Raw genomic sequence first — 16,814 nt, 5'->3', positions numbered from 1 at the left:
ACATTTAGGTAACAAAATGTACGTTGGGAAGGAGATCTAATTCTGCAGGGGCAACAAAACTGAACATATAAAAATGGGCCTTTAACAGTGATAATAATTGATTGCTTAGGACATATCTTTTTAAGTTCTAGGACTTGGGAGAGAAAAGTCAAATAAGAAGAGGTGAGAACCAGAGCACTTCCAGATCTGTTATTTGCAGTGTAGTAGATCCAAGGGGTGAATGATTGATAAGAAAGACTCCATCCAAGTTTCCTCCCTTGGGCTTCTTCACAGAGATGTAAGATCAGCTTTGGAGCAAATCCCCACCAATTCCACACCTTTCAGGGCACCTCTTGGGTCAGCTGTGGGCAGCCAGCTCCAAGGACAAAGCAGTGACTGAGGATTTAGCCCCGGATGTTTTGAACACTGGCCTGTGGCTATGTGGTATTAACTTGGCTCCTATGACAATACACCACTTACTGAAGAGGAAAAGCTGTAGAGAGGAACATAATCCCAAAAAGTCTAGAAGATGGTGAATGCCTTTCCTGTGCTACTGAATGTTTTCTTTCCCCTTAATCTCATTAGCCAGCCCAGGGTATAAAGGCAGTAACTACCTGAAAATAAGAGGTCTGAATCCTTGCTCAGGAACTTAGTATTTTCATTCATTTTTACACAGTAAAAATTAAAAGCTCGTGGCCTAATATTTAGAAACAATATTCAGCCACACAGGCCAGGAGTTCACAGCCAGTTCAATAAGCAAGCAATAATTCCTGAGCAAGCTACGAGGAGATGCTGTGGAGCTCAATATAGAGTAATTTCCATTTAAATGCAACACATAGGAACAGCTTTTCTTTGAAAGTGACACCTAATCATGGAACAGCCACGTTCCTGCTACCACAGTCCCTGCTTACAGGAGTTTATGGGATCAGAGTGATCATTTCAGCCAGCTGAATATTTTTTGGCTTGTGTGTGCAAACAGCTACAGTTGTTTCAAGCACAACCTTGGCTGCTGCCAATATTGAAGCAAGAAAACAACTTTTACACAGAGACAGAGCTTGCAAAGCAGGAAATTTAAATTCATTGAATTCTAGGGTGATTTGAGTTGGAAGGGACCTTAAAGATCATCTAGTGCCAACCCCTGCCATGGGCAGGGACCCCTCCCACTGTCCCAGGTTGCTCCAAGCCCCAACCTGGCCTTGGACATTTCCAGGGAGCCAGGAGTAGCCACAGCTTCTCTGAGCAAGTTAAAGTCAATTTTAGGGTTACACAGATGTGGTTCTCATACTGGAAACAGCATCTAGGAAAGTAAATCTCATCTCTTACATTTGACAGGATACTACAGCAAATTTTTCAACACATTTTGAAACACGACAACGGCCAAACAATTCTATAAATTTACAGTCTACAGGCCATGCCCAAAGGATTAATGAAGGATAAATAAGAGAAGCAAGTTCACTGACAGGGTTTTAGTGCCACCTGAGTTATGAAACCCTCAGAACATGTGACTGCCAGTTTCACCACAAGTATCCTCCCTCCTTGTGATGCCTCGTGATCACAAAATTGGGAGAAAGCTGCATCACACGGATACTGCTGCACACCAGAACCTGGCACCTCCCAGTAGATTAATTTTTAAAAAGTGGGAGGTTTGCAAATTATTCCATGCCACTCCTTGTAGTTCCTGCAAAGCGGAAGCAGCACCTCCCCCAGATTTTAATGGAGCAAGTCGTGGTGAGTGATAGCACCAGGCCAGCTGTTGACACAGCAAGATAATGATTATCCTCTTGGATTTTTCCTGATGAGACTGCATCTGGCAGTCTGCCAAAGAGCAGCTAAGGAGACCATCTGAACAGTTTGGTTGTCATGTTGACAAAACAACAATCCAACGTCCAACGCTCGGGTCTCTCTGAGACTTTGGAGAAAAAAACCTATCAGTCAGTAAATCTGAATGGATTTCTGAGATCTGGTGACTGCCTGCTCCTCTCCTCACCCTCACAGGCAGAGGAAAAGATCTGGGGATTAGTTCAGAGCGACACCTCACAAGATGAAAAGCACATAAGGTCCCTCACAAAACAAAATGCTTCCATGGCAAGAGATGGGCTGGCCACTGGGCAAGACCTTACCTGAACACAGGCACAACATGCCAGGTGTCACTAAGAGGTGATGAAAATGGGATATGGAGGCTGCCTGTCTGAGCTGGACCCCAGCCATGCTGAGCTACCTGTACTATTTTGATTCATGTTTTTCTGCCTTTGCCTTGGTTCCTGGGCTGGGCTGTGTCGCCTCTGTCCGTGGTACTTATCCATGAAATTCCCCATCTCTGAGGTGCACAGCTCTGTATGTGAAATGGGCACCTGCCCAACAAGAGACCTAGGAGCTTCACTGGTAGCTTACAAACCATCTGTAAGCTGCACTTAAGAACCACTTCAACACTACAACAAGCCACAAGAACTTTAAGGCTTGCTTACATTTGACTTTGGAAGTTACTCAGTGCCAAGGGATACAAGATGCTCTTCTTCTTCAAATTCTCTTGCAGAAGGAATTCTCCCTCTGAGCAGGAGCTCTTACACCACCTCAGTAAGGGCCAGATGGGATTATCATAGGAACCCCTCAACTAGAAGTGTTGCCATGAGCTCCCTCTGAACTGAAATGACTGCCAATGATTAGCCATGGATTGCACACTAGGGGACTCAGGAAAGCTTCCAGTCCAGCCCCTGGGGGCACCCAGGACTGGTGGCATTTCCAGACCACCTGTATCCTTCATATATACACCATTTTTGTTTGTTGGGAGCAGGGGGGGTTGTTGCTTGAGCATTGTTGATGTGCTTTTTAAAGCAATTAAAATATAAAATTGCTCTAAAAGTGTGTCCATCAACATACACATTTCTGCCTCTCCTCCAAATACAAACTCTATTCAATGGTACTAAAATCCCTCCAATTTGCACCTCTGTTATCTTTCTTCACATCCAACACATCACCACAGTTGCACATCTAAATTTGTTAGAATTATGTCTTTTACTTCAAATTAAGAAGATTTAAGCGATATTTATCACCCATCGTTCCTAAACACATCAGCCATCCAAGAAGCTGGTCATAGGATCAACATCAGAGGCACAAACAAAAGCAAAGAAACGCTGAACAGCACAAATATCTCAGGAGATGAGAGCAGCAAAACCAACATATCATTACCATGGTTTTATAGCATTGCAACAACTCTGTGTTACTGATAGTCCTTATTATCCATTTCACTAGTTTTCAAAAAATCTCCCTACTCCACGAGATATTTAAACAAATGCACAATTAAGTTCTTTTAGAAAGGGTAAAAATCAGAATAGCTCAACTAAGAATAGAACTGAATGCCACACGCAAGCCAGGAACAAAATGTAATCATGGGACTTTATAGGAACATTTAGGTCAGGCATCCTCAACTTGACTCATCACACTGAGCAGCTTAAAACTTCACAGCGACCAGGCAAGCAATCACTTTGTTCAGACAGATCAAAATGGTGTATCACTACCTAACAAGAGCACAATAAAGACTTGCTTTTTTGGGGTGAAAATAGTACTGTCAACATTTGCTGTCTGAATGTAATAAGCATTTTGTTCTCTTCCTGTAAAAATGCAAATTATCCCAGCATTTTCTTTCAAAAGCAATGGAAACGTTCAAATCTGTTTGTTTACTTTCTACACACAGGAGAACAGTAAACCAAAAAAATCTACTTGTGAATTATTTCCAGTGAGTCATTTTCTTATTTAAAAAAAAAAAAAAAACAAAACCATCTTCTATTCATCACTTCAGGGCCTGTGGGAATGGGGAGAAGGGCTAAAAATTTACTTTATTTCTCATTTCTCATACATGAACCTTGTAGTTCATGTATGAAAAGCCGAGCTCAGTGTCCTGACAAACTCGGTATCTTTAAATCTGAAGCAGACAAAGGTGTCAGCCTGAAGTCACATGTTTTCAAGCTTCTGGCTATGAAGACATGTAGCTTGAAAAGATCAAAACTGCAGAATGTTATTAATTTCCTGGGGGAAAAAACAGAAATCAATTCTTTAAAAGCTCTAAGGACAACAAAGGGAGCGTGGGTGTCTGCAGAGCAGCATCAGGCAACGTGCACCTGAATAAAGGAAACTGTCAACAATATGAGCTGGTTCTTTCTCGGAAGCACTCGAGTAAAGAAACTACTCCAAAGTATTAGAGCTTGGGTACTTTTCTCCCTTATTGGCATAACTAAATTAATGAGCAAACAATAACTCGTCAACACCAATAATTCACTTCAAAAGTTCAGCAAGATTACTTGCTAAAAGTTAAGCCTGATCAAAAGGAGGAGGGCATATTAAGTTCAAGATTAATTACCTTCCTGGGGTTTTTAGTAACTGGAAGAAGAGATGAATGGGATGGAACATATAAAACGTGAGAAATACTTGTAACTTCTGTCCCACAGTGGTACACACTGCAAATCAAATTTCAAATTCTGACTTCTAGAATGAAGATCAGGGTATTTGTAACAGGAAAATGATGTGCTTATACATGCAGAAATTCTTTTTGGGAAGAAAGGAACATTTTTCTCTGTCATTTGAAGAGAAAAGGCATGAAATCAGTTCTTTATGGCTGTGTTACAGGCCTTCTGGGCGTTTTTAAAGACTTCTGTCATACAGAAATATACACAGGATATGTAGCCGCAGTGCTTTGAGCCACACAGAACTGCAGCCCTGCTCCCTTCTCTTCCTTTTTTTTTCCCTTTCTGATATTTAATGCAAACATAACAAGACAACAGCTTGGTCTCATCTTTCTGGCCAAAATAACTTCTGTCTCTTTACTCCAGTTCTCTGCCTCTGAGTACCCTGCCTGCCTTTGTGCAGATTATCTTTATCTTATGATAATTTTCACTTAGTAAATTCTTATTTTTCTGGGTTTCACTTTTTTTTTTTTGTCTTTGCTAGAATTTCCAGAAGAGGTATTCTTAATTCTTATTTTCCGGTTTTGTTTTGTTTCTTTTGAGCTGCTATGTGGTTTCATGCATCAATTATTTGTATTGCGCTCATGATGAAGAGTGTCAAATGACAGAAAGGACAGAAGAGCTGCCAGAAGTTTAACCAGCACAGTGTGGAGTTTACCTGGGTATGGAGGGTTAGTTAAGGACGCCAACCACAGGTTGAACCTGGCCTTTCACCTACGTATTTCTCCTTTTACAGTATTTCACCTTTCACATTGCATTGCTCATTTGTATCAACCGAATGAAACGATTATGTGGTTATCCTCTTACCCATCCCTGAATCTTTCTTGGTGCCATCCGAGATAATGTCCACGTGGTCACTGTCCACATCATAACTGAAGAAGTCGTTTAAATAAGTCTTTGATCTCTGGCCACCAAACACGTATAAGCAGCGATTTTTCTGGAATAGGGGGGGAAAAAATGTCTTTACAAGTTCAAGATCGTATGTTGGTCAACTGTGATCATTAACAGAAATACTTATCATAGAATCATTAGTGGTTTGGGTTGTTAGGGACATTAAAGCCCGTTCAGTTCCAATCCCCTTCCACTATCCCAGGTTGCTCCAAATCCCACCCAACCTGGCCTGGAACATTTCCAGTGATTCAGGGGCAGCCATTAATGAATCAAAGAGGAACAGAGATGTCTCTTCCAAGTTTACCATCACTGTGCACAGGTAACTGCTGCAGCCCTGCCTCATCCAGCTTTAATTTCAAAACATTAAAGCAGCAGCTCATCTTTCAAATTTATTATTAAGGAATTAACAGGCCCTGTCTCTAAAATCCATCATAAAATCACTCTTAAAAACACAACAGGAACAAAAGACAGACTGTAGGAGAAACCATCCAGGTACCAGCACATTACTAAATTCAGTACAGGCAAATGGCAAGGAGCAAGCCAAGAATAACAGGTTTATTGCTTCTCTCAAGTCTGCCAAGTGGAAAGCCCATAAGAGGCAGATTATTTTTCTTTCAAATGGTTGAGAAAACAGAAAAAGGACTTAAACTTCCATGACCTGTGCTTACAGAAAACAGTATTCTTACATTTACCACAGACATCTACTTAAAAGATCCTCAAGTCCTTGTGCAGAATTTTGTGTGGCAATATGTTTTTCCACCAGATTTTAAAGAACCAGTCAAAACAAATATAAAACTGAAAGCTCAGAAAGCCCAGTATTCACTGTGAAAATTCTGATCTTTTACTTGAAAGGGCAAGAGAAATAAAATCAGCAATTTCTTCAAATTGGTGGGTTTTGAGTTGATGGTATCAGTAAATATTTAAATGTCACAACATTAATTTTAATTCTCTTTGGTTCTCTCCTCTTAAATAGACATGTGGTTGATGAACACAACTGGAAAGGCAACGGAAAGTGGTTTTTAATACCCATTATAGAGTAAAATGCTAAATACACCTCACCCCCAAACTTTTGCTTCTCCACGAGGTTCTGGATGAAGTGTCCATAATCCCAGCTGTTTACAGCTGTTTGCAGCAGCTCAGAACAACAAAGAGCAGCTGGATGCTCCAGCACCAATGGCTCTGAGGCCTGTGCAACTCAATGCACACCCATTAAGTCCCATTCCAGTAAAACACAGAGTATCTACCAGGCCAGAAGCTTCTAAATTGCTCTACTAACTTAATATGTTTTTAGGTCAAAATGAACCACAGCCCTTGGATCTATCTACTATTATTTCATTAAAATCAACTCTTTTAAATTCACCTTGATTTTTACTTAAAATTTTACTCAGTTGGAGTCATGAAAGCTCTGAAACTTGAATTAGCACCTCCTGCACTTACCGAAGCAGCATCAGAATATCAGCAAACATCAACTTAACTGAGACAACACATCACTTGGGAGTTTAAAGAGCTCAAAATTTGGAAGAAAAACCAAAACCAGATGTTCTCCTTAAAGTCAGACATCATAAATCAAAGTAGGGTGTGGATACTTACAGAATGGAACAACATGCAGTGTCCTATCCGGGACTGGATATCCTCGGGTCCGGCGTTGCAGGAATCTTCCCTCAGAAGTTTCCACGTCTGGCACTGGCAGTCAAAAGCAAACAAACCACTGAACTGCGGCTCACTGGCTCTGCTGTCATCCACACTGCCATTGCAGGTCAGAATTCGGCCTCCAAAGGTGTAGATCATGTGTTTTTCAGAATCCATGCACATCTGCAAGAAGCAGAGAAGCAGTTTTAAGCTGGCACAGTAAGACCTGAACACTCTGAGATCCACCATTAAACACCCCTCTCCTGCAAGCAATGCCTACTAAGCAAAGACAGAGCTCTGCACATCTCCTGAATCTCCAACAAACAGAAAAGGACACACATCTTCATGGCTGTCAGGTGATAATCTCATTAAAGACATTTAAAACACAAGTCTAATTTCTATATGCCACTTAATATGCAAAAGAAAACAGTAAATATACCCTTCATCACCTAAAAAACCTGCTGATTTCAGGGAAAAGTATTTGAGAGCCTTTCACAAGGATTCACAGGGTTCTTTTCCACAGATCCACAGAAAAGATCCACGGGGATCTTTTCAAGTTACATCCTTATAGCCAGAGTTAACAGAGTATCACCTTTGGCAATGGTTGTGCAAGGGAGAAATCCAACATCACTGCTAATTCACTGCCTACCAATCAACTGATGCAAAAATCAGCCTGTGATTTGTTACTGAGATTCCATGCCCAGCACACATTTACTGTTACCCCCATTACTGGAACACAAAGTAACGGCATAACCTGGCCAAAGATTCCTCATGGGAGCGGCAGCAGAAATATGTTTCATCTCCAAACCTAAACCAAGGTTATGGCACTCTGCAGTACAAATCAAACCAAACCCCCTGACTCCAGGTGTTGTTTTCAGACAAAGTGTAAAGCAGAGAGTTCAAAATACCAGAGAGGGGAAAAAAAGAAAGCAAACCAACAGACAAGATTACAGTAAGATAGAAATGCTACTCAGCAAAGCCTACACAAGACACTTGTAGTGCAGCACATTTCTGAAGGTTAAATAGAAACTGCTATCACAGTAGATGCTGAGGGAGAGAAGAGGGAGAGCTGCAGATTGACAGAATTCAGTGAGGCCCATCTTCCCAAGAGACACAACAGGGGAAAAAGGAATCATTTCAAGAGGCAAGCAAAGTACCCAGAGTAGCCTTGCCAGCTGACAATTTCCTTGTGCCTCTTCCCCAACACCTGGGAGACTGGCATTGGTTATTAATAGAACAGAAAGACTGATTGGCTTTTGTTCTGCAGACATGGCGTATCTTTAATTCTCAGTGTCAGCAGAAAGGCACATTGTGCTGGCAAACAACAGCTTTGGTTACAAAACAGCCAGTACCAATAAAAGCTGATCTTTGGCTGCTTTAAAAATGAGTCCTGATGCGCTATTTCTTGGTGATGCTTAATATAAAAAAAAAAAAAAATCAATTGAGAACAAAATACCTCTTTCAAGTAGACAAAAGCCACCAAACACAACATAATAACAAAGTTTTTAATTTGAACACGTGGACAGATGTGACTTTTTAAAGGATTAGTAGCCATTCCTCTAAGGTGTTTCAAGCTCTACAAGAAAGCACATTCTACCATTTTTAAAGGTAACCGATTTGTAAAGAATGCTGCTTCTGTGTTGGCCTCACTCCAGCAGCTTGCTTGGACTGTTCTTCCAAAGGTAGCACACACAGCTTTGCAAGTTGCTCCCCAAGGCCTTCTAGGCAAGGAAGATCTGCAACCCCAGCTCATGGAGACTGATTAAAACCAGATGAACTGTGGTTAGAGCTTTAATAAAACGTGTCTTAATAAAATACATTTGTTTGCAGAGGTTTTTATGATCCTTCTGACTCGGTTTGATTAGAGCACCAGCAGCCAGTGGCATTGAGCAGCAATGCTATTAGGATTTAATTGAGTGCAGATCACACCCCCTCCATCCCTGCTCTGTCATCCGGTACAGCACCTCAAAACCGTAGAGACTACAATCAAAACTGACTTTTAAACACTGAGAACTTGGAGTAGGAGGATGAGCGTGGCCTGACCTGATGATCAAACACCAGCTTGGGGCCTCCATCTGCTGCGGTGTCCTCGCTCAGCAACATCCAGGTGTTGGTGTCGATGTCGTAGCGGTAGAAGTCACTTTTCAGGGACTTGCTGTTCCTCACAGAGGAATCCAGGTACCTCCCCAGGGTGTAGATCTGACGTCGCTGGATGTCAATGCACATTTTGTGACAGGACCTGGCACTGGGACCACTCTGAGAAAGGAAAGGATCACACAAAAATGAAGAGAATAATGGATTTAATATTGCTCCAGGTAGGTTGCTAAGGGAAAATAAGTGTTAGCAGCAACTAGAAATCCTTGGGGAATTCAGGAAAATCTGCTTGTAATCAAATACAGGATTAATACATAAATAACTGCAAGAGCACATCCTGTAACTTCTGTCCTTTTGAAAGGCACCAGCAAAAACCTTAATGCACTTGTCACAACAAACTTATGATTTGAACCTTTCTTGTCAGATTCCTTAGAAAACAGACAGTTTCTCCCAGAAGTGATTCTCAGAGGCGTGTGAAAACTACTTGATCTTTTAAAATAACAGAAGTCGATGCACATGAGAAGCAAATTAAGATGTCACAACCTATAAATAACTACACAGGAAGAAGATTAAGAAGTGCTCTATTACAAGAGCCTCTGTTTTATTAATAGGCTGTTTTCTAACAGATCATAAGCAGACACTCCCCCAAGCAATCATATCCCGTAATGGCTCTGGGAAGGTAACAAAAGCACTCCCTGTCCTTCACAAATAGATATGGCCCTCCCAGCCTCCATCTGAAAGAAAGTTTCCCACGGTAAACAAAACTGCCCTGAGTTATGATCTTCAAGAGAAACACACAGAGTGCCCCATGTCAAATTATTATGGGCTTAATTCATCCAGGAGTGCTCAAGTTAAATCGTGGAGTAATTTATTTAATGACTTTATGATGATGATTACACAGTCTTGGGCAGCTTCCTTTCTGCTTCCCAAATCTCATTTTAAGGGCCTTTTTCCTGAAGCATGAGAGTGACGTTCTGGTACACCAAAACATTAGAAATCAAGTTTGCAAAGCTTTATGTGCAAAATATCAGACAAAAGAAAAAGACAATATCACGAGCATAGACCAGATTATTTTGACACAGTTGAGTGACAGGACACAGAGAATAGCTTCCCACTGACAGAGGCCAGGTTTAAATTAGATATGGAGATGAAATTCTTCCCTGTGAGGGTGGGGAGGCGCTGGCACAGGTTGCCCAGAGAAACTGTGGCTGCCTCTGGATCTGTGGAAGTGTCCAATGCCAGGATGGACAGGGCCTGGAGCAACCTGGGATAGTGCAGGGTGTCCCTGCCCACAGCAGGGCATTGGAATGGGATGATCTTTAAGGTCCCTTCCAACCCAAACCATCCTGGAATTCTACACCAAAAAATCTATTAAAAACTATTGATAAGTTAAGATTAGGCAAGTAGGCAAGGATATAGCAAATCTTTAAAATCATTATTGAAGACTTAGAGTTAAACAAGAATTGCCATATCACACCAAATAATCAGCACAATAGTTGCTCTGTGTGCTACCAAGTACTGCCTTATGAAAAAATCTTCATAATTGTACCCTTTCATTTAAATTCTACTGAAATTTGAAGTACACTAATGGAATGCACAACACTAAATTGGATAAAACAAGAAAGGCAGCATTACATCTTTGTTGTCAAAAGGCTTTACTATTCATGTTACAGAATTCAATTTCTTGATTAAGCAATGGTTCCAGGAAACTGTTTACAGTAACTCAAAAGACCATGTGAAGAGGTGAACTGAATTGTTCATATTTTGTAAATATGAAGCATTATGTCGGCAGTGATTGCAGCTTTGAGGATTAGTTACTTCAGGGTAATTAAGATAATTTTATTTTCTGAAAGGGAAAAAAAAAGTACTGATAGCAACGAAAAATATTAGCATAAAATCCTGAAATGCAGCAAAAGCTCATTGATTGCCTTTGGTCACATGGAGGAAGATGACACAGAAGGCAACAACACAATTAACTTTGTTCCTAGAAAATACAAAACCAATATCTTGCAGAGGACCCTGCTCCAAACACACAGGGGAGTTCCTTTGCATGAGAAGCACCAATCAGTGCACTCACAAAGGCAGCCCATGGTTCACAAATAAATCACCCCAGTGTGCAAAGTCCATCGCAAGCCACAGAGCTGGGACACTGAGGGATATGGCACCAGTCCCCTGCCAATGAGTATCTATTTGCCTTGGCACAGCTGCCTTGTAGGTGAGATGTGAGGACCCACCTGTGCTTTCTGACCCTCCTCTCTGGCAGGTAGCGGGGAGGGTCAGTTTTTAATGGACTTGGACAATTCAAGAATCATCCACTCTCTCACCTCAATGCAGACTGAATTAAATCCTCCCAAACTTGTTCAAATAATGTCTTTGGCACTTTCAGGAGAAAATCTCCAATTTAGTAATTTCCAGATCTGCCTTGCCACAAAAAGCTACACCATAAACCAAAATTTGTCTGAGCTCAGACACAAGGCTGAGACACTTCAGAACTCAATACCCATTTCAAGGCACTGGCACCAACAACACAGTTGCTGCCACTAAATATGCAACTTACAGATTTCCTAAGACTATTTTAAAATGAGAAAATAATTCAGGAAAAAATACCTTTTTCTTTTATTACGTCCTGGCCACATCTCTGCTTTCTTAAAGAGCTGTTAAGGGTAACATTTCATCTCTACAGATACAGAATCTTCAGCACCTCAAGTTCACTCAAACTTCAGAGCCTGTCACAGCATGAACTATCTCTTGTAATATAGGAAACTTCATCCAACTTTAAATCTGTCCTCAAAGAAAACTGGAGTTCTGCCTGCACACCACTCACAAGATCACGAGGAATGTGCCGAAGTTTCTTCCTTAGCCTACTTGCTTACCAAAATGAGTAAATAACTCCATCAACAATGATATAACGCTGGTTTGACATTCAACGAAGGAAAGGGGAAAAGTCTAAATCTGTGTTCACTTCTGGGTTCAGCTTTTGCAGCTGATATGTACTTCATGACAGCCTTTGCATCTCATATGTACTTCAAAGAGGGACAAAGTCCATTTACAAAGACACTACAAAAAAGCAAAATGCTTTGAGGCACATGTGATGAATCAAGTGCCCATGGATGGCTGCAAATGTTCATCCAAAGCCGTGTGCTCCGTGTGGTTACAACAGCAGCCTGTTGCTCACACAAAGAACACGCTGCCATAACTTGTCATAGACACAGCAATCCAGTAAATTCAAATGGGCAAGTCTGTTGATTCCACAAGTGTTCAAAGAATCTGACTCTTTAAAAGCAATGAGTGAGAAAAACTGACCATGACAGAGATGACACTCTAACCCAAGGTTGAAGAGATCAAGCATGGCTAGAGGGCAAAAGAACAACCTTTTGTCCCCCTGCCAGGACGTAGGCTGGTCATAATGCATTAATTAATGTCCCAGGCTGAGTGGATCTTACTAGAGATCTTTGTGCCCTTCTTCAAATTCAGGCCTTATCATCAAGTCACAGTTTTGACAAGTGGCTTCTCTGATTGCCTGAACTCGTAACCAACCCGTGCAAAACTCCTCATCTCTAGAAGTGTTCAAGGCCAGGCTGGATGGGGCTCTCAGCACCCTGGCCTAGTGGAAGGTGTCCTTGTCCATGGCTGAAACTTGAGGGTCTTTAAGGTCCATCCCAACCCAAACCATTCTGTCATTTTATAATTAAGCACTTTACTTTAGATCTGGTTTCTTCTAAGTTGTTACATGTGGAATCCAGATTTTTTGCACATGAAGCTTTATGACCTGACTGACTGAGGTAGTAGAGGTGTCACCTCCCAAACAGAGCCCATCTTCCCTAAGACTCTAGAAGTCACATCTAGCAACAGCACCCAAATGACCTGAACAAACACTGGCTCTGGTGACTCCTTCCAGTTCTCATCAGAAAGCTCCTGGCACACACACTGCAGAAACCACACGTGAAAGGGGCTTGTGATTGGGCTAAGTCCTTATTCAGATGGCAAGCAGCGTGTCAGGCTGCTTTGGCCAGTGCCTCAGCTGCTGCCAAGGCTGTAATGGCAAGAGGAATGCATTAGCATATCACATTTCCAACCTACAGGACACCAAACAATACCAAAAACTACTAAGCACAGGCACTGCTGCGTTTGTGTGGGACTTAGTAAGTGCACACACAGAGCCAAGACTGACCTGAACAAAGTGGCTCTGTGCCACCCAGCCTCACTGTACAATCAGCACAACACAGTCACAGCTAAAACAGATTAAACAGCATGTGTAGGGTCCTGTTTGGAAGTGCTACAAAGCACCAAGCTTTATGCACAGCTCCACGTCTCTTCCTCAAACAGGTTGGTGTTGATGCAACTCCTCTGGTCTCTATAACACAGATAAACACCCTGGTGAGGGTAGGATGGTGGGGAAAGGAAGAGAGGCTGTATGGCCAGGAGCACTTAAGACAGGCTTTCAATCCTTTAAGCGCCCAGGGCCAAATAGGATTTTTAGGTTTCGTCAATGCTACACGAAATTCAATTGTGCAACGCCAAGTGAATACACAGTATACTTTATGAAAAGCCTTCTCAACATGCTAAGCCACTTTATAAAATCTAATTAGAGCTTTCTTCATTTAACTTGCAAATGCTGAAAGCAATTATCCCACTTAAGGACTAACTTACAAAACGTTTTCAAAAAGCAACACAACAGCACCGAGAGACAACACCGCCTCCTTAGAATAATTGATTTGTTCCTATACAGGGGAGAAAGGATTGGGACTCAACTCCTTAGGGTAGGGTCTGCTCAAATCACTATTTATGCCAGAATCAGCAGGCATCATCTTAGCAACAGCGTCCTGGCATGCTACACTAAGGCACAAACATGACAGCTTTCACTTTTTGGTTTGTTTTTAAATAAATGTCCTATGAACCTCCTTTAATGTGAACATGACTGCAAGAAGCCAGTTCCACTGCCCATCCCAAACAAAAACTGGGGGAGCTTGGCTTCTTCTGGTTATCATAACCTTTTGCAAATAAAGGGGTTTCAGTTGCAAGAAAAATCTCTTTTATTCAGACCAATCCAGATGAAAAAACCTCAGGAGCAAGCTTGGATCCTTTTCAAAAGTCAGGGAAATAAAAACAAAGAACAGCTGACTAATTCCTCGCTCTTGGTCCTGTAAAAGACTGAGTGGAATGTGAACACTGCCTGCAGTATGAAGTTCAAAAATAAGCATCATGAGGTAAATGCTCTTGTCCTAAAGCAAACTAGGACGAGGACATAAAAAGACACAAACAACCTACTTTGTTTCCAGTCCTGAGAGCAGCCTGTCAGGCAACAAATAGTCCCTCCTGCCTACACACAACTGCAGAGATTAATTGCTCTCATTTCCCAGTTTCGGACTATAATTCATTTCCTCCTCCCCACCAAAAAAAAAAAAAAAAAAAAAAAAAAAAAAAGGGGGGGTGGTGTGTGTGGAAGTTCTCCACAAACTTGAAAATGAAAGGAAATGCATATTATTCCTGGCATTAATTCAAGTCCATGTGCTTTAAGATTAGAGCTTGTTAGTGCTTTATCAATGCCAGTCTACAGCTAATGTGCTCCCAAAATGTTTAATCTGAGCTGCAGCAAAGATTTGCTTTGCTCTAGATGAGCACTAAATTCAGCAAGAGAAACAATTGCAGCCACACAACAAAATAAAACACTTTCATCCCATACAAGTTGCTCACAGAAGGCATTTTAAGCTTACCATTAACTAAAGGTGCCAGAAACGTAGGAAAATAATTTAATCTATTTTTTTTATGGTAGCATGGAGGGTTTTTGTATAGCCCCTCAACATGAAACAGAAGGAGTTGTGGACTGATGTATCATTCCTATCACCCACAAAATCACCAGTGATGTGCCAGGAGCACCAAACCACCAGAGGGAGGGTCCTGTACATTTAGCCACACAACAGGAGCATCACAATCGTGCTCAGGCCCAGAGCAGCCCAGTACAGGCACATGGGAGGGGCTCAGAGTCCTCTGAAAAGGTTTCCTCAGCATGAAAGACCTTCCCTCAAACAGCACATCCCAACTTCCTACTCTGTATGACAGAAGAAATCAGTGCCACCTGTGTCACTTGATGACAAGACTAGAGAGCTCCAGCACTAGAATTAAAAACCTTTGGATGTCACACAGGATAGATCCAGCAAAGGACTGAATATTTCTAGGAGTATAAGATGGGAGTTTAGCTCCAAAAATATATTTTGCATGCTCAATGTACACTCCATTCTTCAAACTACTCCCTGGAAGTGTTCAAGGCCAGGTTGGATGGGGCTTGGAACAAGCTGGTCTAGTGGAAGGTGTCCCTGCCCATGGCAGGGGTTTGGGACTAGATGATCCCTAAGGTCCCATCCAACCTCTAACATTCCATGATTCCTGCCACTATTTATAAAAGTAACAGATACTCCAACCTAAAATTAAGGCTGCTTTACCAGTTACAAGGAATATTTCTGAGAACATGCAAGTTCATCACCATAGAATGGTTTGGGTTGGAAGGGACCTTAAAGCTCATCCAGTCCCAATTCCCTGCCTTCCACTAGCCCAGACTGCTCCAAGCCCCATCCAGCCTGATCTTGGACACTTCCAGGGATGGAGCAGCCACAGCTTCCCTAGAAAACTGTTACATATAAATTAAAATATGTTCTGCCAATAAATATTTTGGGAAGTCTGAGAAATGGACCAGAATCTAAGAGTCATGATGCTGAAAATTCTTCAGGACCAGTACTGGAAAGCCATGAATTTCCACGATTTTTCACACAAGAGAGTTAAATGTCTTACAATAAATATTAGGTTTGGCTCTTAAAAAGTTACAATTAACTATTAATAAGTCCAGGCATAGGCAGGACAGGGAAGGCACCCCCGGTCAGGGAGTTGACACAGAATTTGAGCTATGGCTAATCTGCTTACTGGTGCCCTCCTACAGCGATGCCACGGGATAGATTTACCAGCAAAGTCCTTTCTGGGCATCTGACTCAGACATGATGGAGCAGATTAGAGGCAGCTTTTAGCACACAGTTTTGTGTGCACATCTCTTCAACGTGGGAAAACAACAAAATTGAACAGGATGAAGCTTTCTTTTTCCTCTTCCTAAAAGCAAGCTCTCATTTGGGACAGTCCTAATTTCCCACTGCTGATGCTGAGCAGCCTTGAGCTGAGCTTGCCACATAGAGACTTTCCCTGCTTAAATTAGAATTAAAAAAATAAATGGCCTGATGTTCTATTTTTGAAAGACGGTTCAATGAGCTTATAAGTCAAATGATCAGGCTCAGAGATCATACGACAGGATCCTTATGACAGCAGTGGGCTGGATTTGATGACCCTTGACAGCCCAACCCTTCCAGTCTGACATGAACTTGACTTCAAGTCTTTGCTCCATCCTTCAGGGATCAGCACAGGTTTACCACAGCACAGCCTCAGTGCAGCACATGAGCATTGCTATGAAAACAAATAGATAATGCTCTATTCTCATGAAATTATTATTTATCAGCCTCCCTGCCAGCCTGCTTGCTGAAAGAACTAATTTGAGAGTATTTTCATAAATGAATGAATAAATACACAATCTTCTGGCTTCTGATGTGCTCTGATCAAGGCACCTCTAAAGACCAAGTGTGTCCTCACAGCTGAACTTTCCAAAGCACTAACATTGTGCTTTGACAGCTGTGCTGTCTTGAATTTTCCTACAGTGCAGAAACAGCTTTAGCAGCCAATGCCAGAGGAATTGCCAATGCAAGAGTCACATTCCAGGATCTCCCAAGC

General features: G+C 41.8%; 1 protein-coding gene across 2 annotated transcripts in view; it reads right to left on the bottom strand.

Moving 5' to 3' along the window:
- MKLN1 (muskelin 1) overlaps nucleotides 1-16,814 on the bottom strand; it is a 93,797-nt gene that overhangs the window by 18,441 nt on the left and 58,542 nt on the right. For both annotated transcript variants that reach the window (XR_010743588.1, XM_066318873.1), the window contains exons 10-12: nucleotides 9,000-9,212; nucleotides 6,918-7,139; nucleotides 5,244-5,373 (exon numbers count right to left, since the gene is read on the bottom strand). Coding sequence is in view for 1 of the 2 variants with exons in the window: in XM_066318873.1 (XP_066174970.1) it covers nucleotides 5,244-5,373; nucleotides 6,918-7,139; nucleotides 9,000-9,212 (565 nt within the window). In the remaining variant the exon portion in view is untranslated. The remainder of the gene's footprint in view (nucleotides 1-5,243; nucleotides 5,374-6,917; nucleotides 7,140-8,999; nucleotides 9,213-16,814) is intronic.

This window comes from Sylvia atricapilla, chromosome 5, assembly GCF_009819655.1.
Source record: "Sylvia atricapilla isolate bSylAtr1 chromosome 5, bSylAtr1.pri, whole genome shotgun sequence".
In the NCBI taxonomy this organism is placed as follows: domain Eukaryota; kingdom Metazoa; phylum Chordata; class Aves; order Passeriformes; family Sylviidae; genus Sylvia; species Sylvia atricapilla.
This window is presented reverse-complemented; position numbering and strand designations above follow the sequence as displayed.